Raw genomic sequence first — 11,641 nt, forward strand, 5'->3', positions numbered from 1 at the left:
ATTTTCACCTAATCTTCATTATTTGGGGGCCTTTTAGAATCCCTTAGATTTTTTGAGTTGGTACATCTCAATAGGAAATTGCATATAGACTTTGGCTGTTGGAGTAAAAACACTGTGTTCACAAGGACCTTACACTCTGATGGAAAAGGCGAGAGGATAAAAATACAACAAATTCTTAATGTCATCATTTAATTTTATACATGCATGAAATGATCAGAGCAGCATAAAATATGAAGGTTTAATTTTTTCTATACAGATAACTAATACAACAGAAGTTATCTTATTTCCTTTTCAGTCATTCATAAGAGAAATTTCATCTTAATTGTACATTTATTTTATTGCAGGCCATTGTAGTTTTTAGCCAAAATTATGTTAGCTCAATCACAATTTCAATATTTTGAAAATGATTAAAATTAAGAGAATAGAAAACCAGGTGAGGAATTGTGATTTTTGTACTTTTTTCTACTGGGAAATACTTTTTTATACCTCCAGCTTATCGCTAGCACTCAGTCTTTAGTATTTTCTCCAGTATGTGAAATCTCCGTACCCAGTTCAGGCTCTCACTGGGGCTTGAAAGGGCTGTACTCGCTCTAGCTTCAGTGTCTCCTGTCTCTGGTCTGTTTTACACAACTCTATGATGAAGTTGTCTCCCTAAAACAGGAATCTCATACTGACATTCCCTAGCATGCAAACCTTCAGGGGAGTGTTGCTGTCTAAACAGTCATGCCCAAACTCCACAACTCGGCACTCCGAACCCTCCATAATTTGGCTTTTGTTGACTCTTCCAGCCTTACGTTTCTACTACATTGACCTAGTAATCATAATCGGCATCCAAGTCTTATTTTGGGCTGTTTTCTTTCCTTGAAATATCTTTTTCACTCTACCAGATTGAGAGAGGACGATTTCAGGCAGCAAAAACATGTTCAAAGATTCAGAATTGAACTAGTGCTTAGAAGAGAAAAATGACTGAGTGGGAACGAATTTTAATGACCTAGGCAATATTCATTGGTCATCACTTAAAAAAGAAACCTACCGCATCAGTTATAATTTTATTCAACCTTCCTGTTTCAGGTACGTGGAAGGCAGTTCTATTCCTGTTCCAACTCACTACTACAGCATCATCACCAGCTGCCTGGATTTCACTCAGCCTGCGGACAAGTGTGACGGCCCCCTCTCTGTCTCCTCATTCATTCTTCCTCACAGACCTGACAACGAAGAGAGCTGCAATGTGAGTTCAAAAAGAGTCCTTTAGGATTTGCTTCCATAACTCATCTTTATTTCTCAACTTATATTCCTACTGTTAAAGCAGAGCACACTTATTATAAGACATTTGAATAAGACAAGTGGAAAGAACAAAAGACCCAAACAAAACCTTACTTAATACTTGGGAAATGTGTGTTTTAATGGCTTTTTATTGTCCAGTGTAAGAGTGTGTGTGTGTGTGTGTGTGTGTGAGCATTTAACATAGTTCTATTCATGTGTTCAATTTTGGTAAATGATAAAAGTGCCCAAATGTTTTCAGTTTTGCAAAAGACATATAGATTTTATAAAAAGAAAGAGGAAAGTAGCAACATTTTGATAATCGTTGAAACTAGGTAAGAATTCATGAGAGCTCATTCTATTATTCTCTCTACTTTTGTGGATGTTTGAAAATTTCTGTAAGAATAACATTTAAGAAGACACAAAGAAATATGTGCTTTACAAATCAGATTTTCATTTGCTACTAATTATGAGGGCATATATAACAGGTAGCCCCATTCTCAAATAGCACAGATGACTCCTGATTCACTTTTTCCTACGTGGAGGCAGGATGGCAGGATGAGATGCCCCAGGCAGGTAGACAGGAGCCTTGCTATGGGCTCCCGACCCTGAACTAATTCTGCACTCAGGTACAGATCACACAATTACTCCAGGTCTCTTTAATGTGGTGGAAAGTCTGAGCTCCAAGGCAATGTTAGAAGTAATAGTCTTTATGCTTTTGCTTCATTTAACAGAAGGAGCAGGGATAAAATCTACAAAGAGGATTCTTAGTCAACAAGCACTACTCAAATTCCCAGATTGTGTAAGGTACTCTGGGAGAAGCAATAGTGTGCGAATTAGTCACTATTTAGGCAGCTTTCAGTGGCAGGGAGTGAATGAAACAGGTACGGAAATTGCTAAAAGGTGAAGCGCTGTGAGAATAGCTTCAATGAAAGTCATCGGCTTCCTGGGCAAGGTAGCTCTGGGGCTATGGCTTCAGTTATAGGTGAAGATGGAGGCTGTGAATATCCAAGGCAAAATAGGGATTGTGGGGGGAAAAAAAAGAAAATTGAAATATGGCCAAGAAAGCTAATTATGTTTGGCCAGAATATTGGAAATGAGGGCAATAGAGGGAGATAAGATTTTAGAAGCTGCTTGAAATCAAATTTAAAATAAAAGAACTAGTAATAATATTCACAGTAGCAGTAGTTGTAGTGGTTGTGACCATTTATTGAGTATGTGTGACCCCCACCCCCCAAGTACTGTACAGGTCCTCTACATATATTATTTCTAATCATGTAATTACTCTATGAAGCAGGTATATATATTCTTCCTATACCCGTGCCTTTTTTTTTAAACCTATTGAGAAACCTATAGTGAATAAAGAGAAAGTGTTACATGGTTGCCTGGTTAGTTAGTACGAGAGCAGAACTTTAGATTCAAAACTTCTGACTCCAAAAGCCTATCCTCTTTAAACTGATCAGGTTTCCATAGTGGGGCCTCAGCAGTTTTTTCTTATCACTCAGGCATTAGAAAGCCATGGAAAATGTTTAAGCATAAGACCAACATTTTAGGCTTCTCTTTGGGGAGATAAATGTGCATTGGAGGAGATCAAACATGATACTTAAAGGGCTTTGGCAAGATTCACAGAATTGAGGTAACAACTAAGACTGGGTTTGCAATCTTAGAAGCATAAAGAGAAGGGTAGAAGGCAGCAATACTATACCAAAAAGATCAATAAGATCTTATAAAGAATTGAATGGGAAGTGGAGAAGACATAAGTAAGACAATTTATGGGCTTAACCTCAATTTTTTTTTTACATTTTTAAAAGTTAAATTTATTGGACTGACATTGGTTAATAAAATTATATAGGTTCAAGTGTACAATTCAATAATTCATCACCAGTATATATTGCATTGTGTGTTCACCACCCAAAGTTAAATTTCCTTCCCTCTCCTTATACTTGACCCCCTTTATCCTTTTCTACCTCCTCCCCTCCTCCCCTTTCCCTCTGGTAACCACTAAACTGTTGTCTGTCTATAAGTTTTCGTCTTGTTCGTTTGTTGCTTTCAGTTTTATATCCCGCATATGAGTGAAATCATATGGCTCACAACGTTTTTTGTCTGATTTATTTCAATCTTGACTATTCGTAACCACAAGAGTAACAAATGCTGTACTGGGGGATGTGATGCCTCTGTGTTGGTACGTAATATACTTTATTTGAACTTCAGTTTTCCTAAAAACTTGTGAGGAAATAAAATTTTTGCAGAAAAATAAACACATATGTTATGGAGTGAAATTCAAAATTGCCATGCATTCTTAAGGTAAAGCAGAGACTACAAAGAGCGTTTGATTCCTAATAGTCCATTTAAGGTATACTGAGATTCCTAGGGAGTACACGTTCAATACACGTTCACGGTTTCTCTGTTGTTAGGGGACTTGGTGATGGGACAGTTTGAAAATGTTCCAAATTCAGGTCAAAGCAGTTCTGTAGTCACCATAGAGTTTTCACCTGACAAATGAAATTCACTAATGTATCTTCCTCTCCTTTCTGGTTCCTGAGTCTACAGAGAGCTTAGAGGTATTTTGTATAGAGATCATGGGCAGCATGCTTCTTACTGAAGAACCCCACTATCTACGTAGAAACCTGTCCTTGCTTTGAAGTTCCCTTTAAAACTGAAGGGACTTGAATTCACAAACTCAATTGGGAAAAAGTCAGGGAGAAAAAGCAGGTGAAGAGTAAATTCCCATAGCAAGAAAGAAGTTCATGGATTGTGCTTTTGTTTGTATTAATGTTCTAAGTTGTTTATTCTGAAAGCTTTTCCTTTCCTACCTCCCTTGGTGCACATGGACTTTTATTTGAATTTTATTCGTTTTGCATTTGACACTAGAGTCTCCCTCAGCAAATACTTCCATAGATTGCCAGTCAACATCAGGCAGAAGACATATTTTTTTTTTCACATGTAGCACGGCCAGTATTTCCTGGTGACTAATTGGTCACTAGATTTTAGCATGTGAAAACCAGGAGAGACTGTCCCTCAAATGAGTTTGGCAAATCATTTCCCAAATAAAGAAATAGAAAAAGACAGATTTCCCCCTGAATTCTTATAATCCCAGCTGACCGTTATTTAAATTATGAAAAACCTTTTTCACCTCTTGTCCACACATTCAAATGTTGCGTTTACAAAGGAAAAATTAGACTTGCCATTGAAAATCAAATAAGTGAGTTGAATATGAAAATTCTCCTAAAATATAGCTTCATGCTTACTCTGCTTACTCTGAGGGGGTCCTGAGAGGTTTGGAGACCTCCTACTTCGTTAATTATATGGTCACACTGAGGATTGGTCAGTACCGTTGTGGGTAGAGTTATATTTAGGTCGTTCCTTTCCTGTGAATCGCAGAGATCTCGGTTAGCTTGGGTTAGAAGGGTGGGGCATGGAGGGTTAAAATCCTTACTTCTCCAGCCTCCAAAGCAATTTCTTCCCATTTCTTCATTTTGCCTAGGATGACCAGGCATCAGTTTCCTGAACCAACACCCTCATGGTACATATTTAGCACTGGCACAAGCTGCTGTAGCTCCCTGTCCAGGACTGTGTGGGTTGGAGCTTTCCGAGAAAATCCATTGCAGGTTCTTGGGCTTTGGTGGGTAGTTCATTGAGACCACTAGCGGGAAAAGAGCTGGATGGAGGCTTGTCTGCATGTTCTCAGCCCTGGGACATGCAGCCACCCTTCAGCTTGTAGAAAGATTTTTGGGAGCCATTATAATTTAGGGGGCATTCGGGAATAAAATTATTTTCAAAGACCTGCCTGCTTCATGTCTACTAACGAAGGTAGGCAATTCCCCATAATTCTCAGGGCCCACAGGTCTCATTCTTTCTTTCGACTTCAAAAGTGAAAGAAGATATTTTTAAAATGGAAAGGACTGATTCACCTAAGTTGCTTTTTAGTTTCAACTGAGATATGAAATAGATTGTTTGGTGTGGGACATCCGAATGTCCTTCATCTGGGATGTGTGCCATTGAAGCAGTTCTTGGCAAGTAGCTAAGACAGAAGAAGGAGAGTTTCTTTCTTTTTTCCTGTGTTGGTGTTTCCTTATTTTACCTTGTATCCCCCTTCTTCCTTCCTCTTCTTCTTTCTACCTCCTAAGGAGCTGCAGCAATAAGGATGATTATCTTTGTGAACCGAAGGAGAAACTGAAACCTAGAGGGTCAAGGAGCTTGACCGAAGTCTCATAGCCCAAAAGTGGTAGAGCCACAATCCTAATCCAGGCCTCCTGGGCCTCCAAAATGCCAGGAGTATCACTGAGCTGTTTCAAGTCAAACTCATTATCCAAATATCAATTCATTGCAATCTGATAGATGATGATGTTGGTGTAACGGGTTCATCCGAAAGACTAGGAATGCACACGCATAATTTTGTGCATTGCGCACACGCTCTTCACTTTCCCAGGGAGGCAGAAGAGCGTTCCTAATTGCTTGTGCTCTGTGCTCAAGATTGCAATGTTACAGTGGAGAAAAGAAACGAAGTACTGAATTTTCTAGGACCTTTGGTTTTCCTAATTTTGATTTATGTTCCGAGAACCTCTTGAGTCAAATGCCCTTTCACACCACATGTCTTGTTTGTTTGGTATAGTGAATTGCTGTTGAAAATGTTTACAGCCAAGGGCAGGTCAATGTGGCACATTACGACAGGGTTGTGGCTGAGTGGTAGGAGGGCCAGGGAGAAATAGCCCTCATTGGCTCTGGGTGCTGGAGGGTGCAGAGGTCATTGATGGAGAAAATTGACCATTCGGAGAACTGCTCTGGAAAATCCTGCCTCTTATTGTTTTCTGTTTCCATTGCAGAGCTCAGAGGATGAGTCAAAATGGGTAGAAGAACTCATTAAGATGCACACAGCTCGGGTGCGGGACATCGAACATCTCACCAGTCTGGATTTCTTTCGAAAGACCAGCCGCAGCTATCCAGAAATTCTGGCCCTAAAGACATACCTGCATACATATGAGAGCGAGATTTAACTTTCTGATCATCTGCAGTACAGTCTTGTCAACTGGTGTATATTTTTATATTGTTTTGTATTTATTAATTTGAAACCAGGACATTAAAAAAAGTTAGTATTTTAATCCTGTACCAAATCTGACATATTACGCCTGAATGACTCCACTGTTTTTCTCTAATGCTTGATTTAGGTAGTCTTGTGTTCTGCGTAGAGCTTGTGATAAATACTGCAGCTTGCATTTGTAGTGGGAGCTTCTAAATGGTGCTGCAAATTTGATATTTGCATTGAGGAAATATTAATTTTTCAATGCACAGTCACCACATTTAGTCCTGTACTGTATTGAAATACTGATTTTGTAAAGTTGCATTCATTTACTGTTAATTATGACAGACATATTTAAGCCTTATAGACCAATCTTAAACATAATAAATCACACATTCAGTTTTTTTCTGTTTTTTTTTTTTTTTCTGCCTTTATTTCACTTATGAATTAGAGTTCTTGGCAAGTTGCTTTTTGTGTATTCATGCATGAAAGGCATACATTCTGTGTGGGGCCCTCTTCCTAGTTGAATGTAGTTCACACAGCCAAAGGGGCGTCCATCGTATTTAACTACTGTGGCCTGGTTGGGATAGTTTAGGTCCATATCTTTGGGAAATCAGAAGGCCAGAGGGAAATGGAAACCAGAACTCTTGAATACCCTCTCTGACCTATCTTTTGAAAAATATTTTGAAGTTTGGAAGAATACTTTCTTTTGATCAAGTTGGTTCAAAGCTCTAAGTATTAGACTCAACTAAGATAGCTTTAAAGATACATATTTTGTATAAGGTACCAACTTAAGAACCATGAAGGATAAAAGAGAACTAAATGGGATGAGATGTAGACATAAAAAGTATAATTAACCAATCAAGGTAGATAAGAAATGCCAAGTAAAAAGTGCTAGTCGTAATGCAAAATGACAGAAGGGTCCAACTGGTAGGTAGGATGATTTCATATGGACACAGTTATGGCTTTAAATAATAATGAATCATGGAGTAAGGAAGTCATTCAAACAATTTCAGTCTTCTCAATTGTGTCATTGGGAAAGACTAACCTTACTGTTTTCATATCTATAGCAGTTGCTAATATTATTTTGTTTTCATTATGTTAATTTTTATGGTTGTCCCTTTTACGGTCAGTGAAATGGGCTTTAAGTTTCCATTAATTTTCTTTTAAAAATAAATTTGTGTAAGAAGGAATATATTGTGTCAAATAAAAAACAACAAACATAGGTTGGATAGTATTATCCATGAAATCATGAAGGTAGTAAGGGAAAAACCGATGTTTGGGGAACAGCTACAGGAATGTGTTGGGAGAAGCGAATTTGGTAATATTAATGGTAACTATATTTATCAAGCAGTCACTGTTCTAGGCATGCCTCTGGCACTTCATATGCCTTATCTCTAAACAGAAGTGAGAAGCTCAAGGAAGATTTTATGGAAAGGGGAAGAATGACGGGAATGGAGAAGAATGCTTGAATTAGGCTTTGTAGTTTGGGGTAGGGTGAAAGTATGGTAGAGCTGAATCAGAATATGACCGTTCTTTATTTAATAGTAATGTTTCATTGAGCGTCTGCTATATGCCAGTACCTATACTTGCCATTGGGATAGAACATGGTTCTTGATGTCATAGAGCTTGCACTTTAATGGGAGAAAGAGACCGCGTCAAATATCTCTATAGTTTAGTTGGCTATATGTGCTTTGAGATAATTAAACAGTCACAGAGTGACAAGAAGGTGGAAAGAGAAGAGCCTTGTAGATGACATTACCACCAAGACTTGGAGGATAAGAAGAGCTGGCCTCAAGAAGAATAGGGACAAGAAGGGAGAGCATGGCCAAGGACTGGGGTTGGAAAGATCTTGGAATGTGTGATGGTCTGAAAGAAAACAGGTATGTCTGAATGCAGCGGCCGGGTAGGTAGAGGACAGGTCACTAGATCCTTGTAGGGGCCACAGACGTATTTGAATTCCATGCTAAGTGCAATGGAAAATAATCGAGAATTCTCAAGCAGCGGTGTGACAGAATCTACGATTTCAGAATCAAAGTTTGTACCAACTTTGATATGCAATAATTACATAGTATGCTCTAGATATAATTCTATGTAGAATACACCTGGTAAGAGAGGGTCCACCTATGAGGTGCTATAGTTCTGTCTCCTGACAATAGAATTACAAGGGGAAAGGGATAGTTCTATTTTTCTTAAGAGTTGCAAGCTCCTTGCTTAGCTATATCACCTCAGATTGAACTCTTTTCAAAATAGGTTACGCCCAAGGCTTTTGGGGAGAGCAGTGGCAAATTTAGTTGAGTGCTGCTACTCTATTTTTATCCTTAGGTCAAGTCTTCCCTTAATTTTCTCATAAATAAACTTCATACCCAGAGAGAACATCAGCCACTGTATATTTCAGGTGAGTGGCTTTGCAGATAAACACATGTCATTAATTGTGGGGTTATTTATGAAAGTCTCTGAATGGACAGGGACTCTGTTAAAATGAAGTCTGGAAGACTTTGGGGGTATTTGTCTTCTGTGTGTCTTTTTTTTTTTTTAATATATATGTATTGTTGTTGCCAACTGCTTGCTAGCATGGTGGTCTTGTTCTGGTGGATGGATTCAGAAACTGCCTCTCTAAAAATGAGCTCATTGTCAACAGTGTAAACCAAAATAGCATCACATTCTGAATGGTTTTAAAACTGACTTTTTTTTTTTTTTTTTTTTAATCTCTGAAGAAAAGTAATGTTTGATGCCCATGGGGTTTGCATAACTCCTCGGGAGCCTCCAATTTCCAGTTCTCATTATTCCTAGTGGTGGTTGGGAAGAGGGTGGCTGTGAACTAAGTCTGGATGATTCCTCCTGTTTGTGTTCCTCATACTTCATCTGTCTCTCACTGTCTCTCTGCTGAGTCAGGACCGGGCTGCCTTGTGGATGGGAAGTGGTAAAGCAGTGGGAATCCCATGGCTTTGAGCAGAGAGGCTGTGTAGGACAGTGAGGAATAAGACATTTGACTTTTATTTGCTGGGGCAAATTGAGCACTGCTGGTGGCCCAACAAAAAGTACTAGCTCCCGCTTGGGCGGCATTTATTTATTTATTTTTGGTGGTGGTGGGGGTGCATTTCTAGGAAGCCTTGTCGACCATAAAAACATAATTGACTAAGTAATCCATCACCAAAGGATTTATTTTGGAAAAAGGATTGCGAACCACAAGTGCACACGGTGACGGAGGATCTTGTTTTTTTCTTCATTATTTTCAGGGAACTTTGCATGGTGCTTTGCGCAGATTTGATTATCATGATGTGATAGGCGAGTGGCTGATGAACCGTACTCTCTCTTCACCCTCCGAGACAGTTAATATCATTATGGGTAAAAAACTGTAGGCCCACTGTGGGCCATGAAAACACCCCAGCCAGAGACCTGAAGTTGTTTCGTCCTGTTCCCTCGGTGTGCTAAAACTCAGTTGCCCACTTAGTCAAATGAGTTCAGTCTCTCTGCTATCCCCTTTCACTCAAAGATGGAGGAGATACTTTATGGAGGGGACGAGGAAGTTAAGGGGAGAGGCTGTTACTATGACAGAGAGCGCTGTCAGAAACACAGTGTTCTTCCTGTAGGATTTTCCAGATGACATTGTGAGAACACCTCCCATAAACCCTAGCTCCTCCCACAGACCCTCCTGAATGCTTATGCCTAGTTGAAAGTCTCTGCCATAATTTTATCGGCGTGTGACCTTGATCCCTTTTGGCAGCGATGTCTAGTTTCGATTGGAATGTCAGTGGATATGACGCCCCTGCCTTAGGAAGTTTTGCACTCTGGCTATTGGGAACAGGTGGAACGTCAATCCCTGTGTGAGCTCTGGGCACAGTTCTTCAGGTGGTTCTTTCCTTGCCTTTAGGTAGTTTCCTCATGCAGAGCCTCAGGTGCTGATTAGCGTTCAGCTGAACACCTGAGACCCCGCAGCCACCACATGCTGGGAAGGAAGACCACGAGCATTTCATGGCGGAGGCATGGACACAGGCCATATTAGGCAATGGTTCAAAGCTGGAGATTGGCAGTTACACGGCCTCGAGCAACTTTAAGTCTAAATTTCCTCATCTGTAAAGCAGTGATGATAATACCCGCTTCTCAGAGTTGGCATAAGGATTATGGCAGGAAATCTCACTGAAACGTAAGCTGGGAAAATTTTCCCTCCATTTTTATTTCCACTTTCCACCAAGGAAGGTACCCTGTTTAAGTGTTTTCTTGGCTTTGGGGTTTTTGCAGAGTAGGGGTTGAGAGAAGGTCTGAAGTTAATGAATTTCCTATCTTTTGTGAAAACCTGAACCCACAGAAAAGGAGAAGAGAAATAGCCTTTGTAGTGACAAGAGAGAAAAGGACTTTCCAGGGATTCAGAGGTGGAGAGAAGCCTGGAGATCTGAGCAGGTGGTTACACCCTGGAATATGCTGTATGACCAGTGTAGGGCCCCCGGGGGTCCTGGCCGTGGCTTGGAAACAGGAGGTCGGCAAACCTCAAGGGGCGTGGAGCCATTCATAGTGAAGACACACATGTCTGCCGTACTTCTCCCATCCTTTTCTACTGACCAGATTCTGGTGTGACCCTAGGGGAAAGATGGGAGCCTCAGCAAAGTCCAAATTAAAGCATCATGTGAGCCATATGAGCTGGAAGCATAGATTAGAAATGAAATTTGTTTTAGGGAAATGAAGTTTCATTTCTGGAGTGAGATATATACTAGCTACATTTGGAAAATGCTCAGCACCATGCTTGGTACATGTCAGGTGTTCAATAAATACTAGTTAAATGACATCGAGGCAAGAAAAAGAAATGATGGAAGGAGCAGCCTGAGAGATAAAGAGAGAACCTGGAAAGAGAGTATTGTGAAACTCAAGGATGAAGACACTTTCAAAATGGAGGAAGTGGTCAGTGCTGCCAAATGCCAGGGGGAAGTTAGCCGGGAATTTGAAAGGCTCCATTGACTTTTGCAATAAGGTGGTGATCTAGGACCTTCCTGGAAGGACATTTTATGAAGTGGTTTGAACAGCAGCCAAGCTGCAGTAGACTGAGGAGAGAATGGGAGACCACACTGGAGGCAATAAGGAGAGACTGCCCTTTGAAGGAACAGGAAATAGGAGAAATAGGCCATATCTGGAGGAGGCGGGTGATGGAGGGAGGATTTTGTTCTTTTTAGGATGTAAAATCTATTATAGATTTTATGTTGAGAAGAATTTATGATCCCGGGAAGGCACTAATGGGTAAAGCAATTGAACTGTAAACAAATTTTAAATTGAAAACAATCGATGAATGAAGGGTCAGCTGTTATAGATTTGCCTTCAAATTAAGGATCTAATTAATATAATTACCTCTTGGGATAAGCTTTAGTGGAAAAC

The 11,641-nt window shown here is 39.9% G+C and overlaps 1 protein-coding gene across 6 annotated transcripts in view; it reads left to right on the top strand.

The window, feature by feature from the left end:
* ENPP2 (ectonucleotide pyrophosphatase/phosphodiesterase 2) overlaps positions 1–6,681 on the top strand; it is a 96,466-nt gene extending 89,785 nt beyond the window's left edge. For all 6 annotated transcript variants that reach the window (XM_039853568.1, XM_039853572.1, XM_039853569.1 and 3 more), the window contains 2 exons: positions 1,072–1,228; positions 6,084–6,681. In XM_039853568.1, coding sequence (XP_039709502.1) covers positions 1,072–1,228; positions 6,084–6,254 — 328 coding nt within the window. In that variant the 3' untranslated portion in view covers positions 6,255–6,681. The remainder of the gene's footprint in view (positions 1–1,071; positions 1,229–6,083) is intronic.
* The last annotated feature ends 4,960 nt before the right edge of the window (positions 6,682–11,641 follow it).

The sequence above is a fragment of the Pteropus medius genome, unplaced genomic scaffold, assembly GCF_902729225.1.
Source record: "Pteropus medius unplaced genomic scaffold, Ma_sr-lr_union100, whole genome shotgun sequence".
Lineage (NCBI taxonomy): Eukaryota > Metazoa > Chordata > Mammalia > Chiroptera > Pteropodidae > Pteropus > Pteropus medius.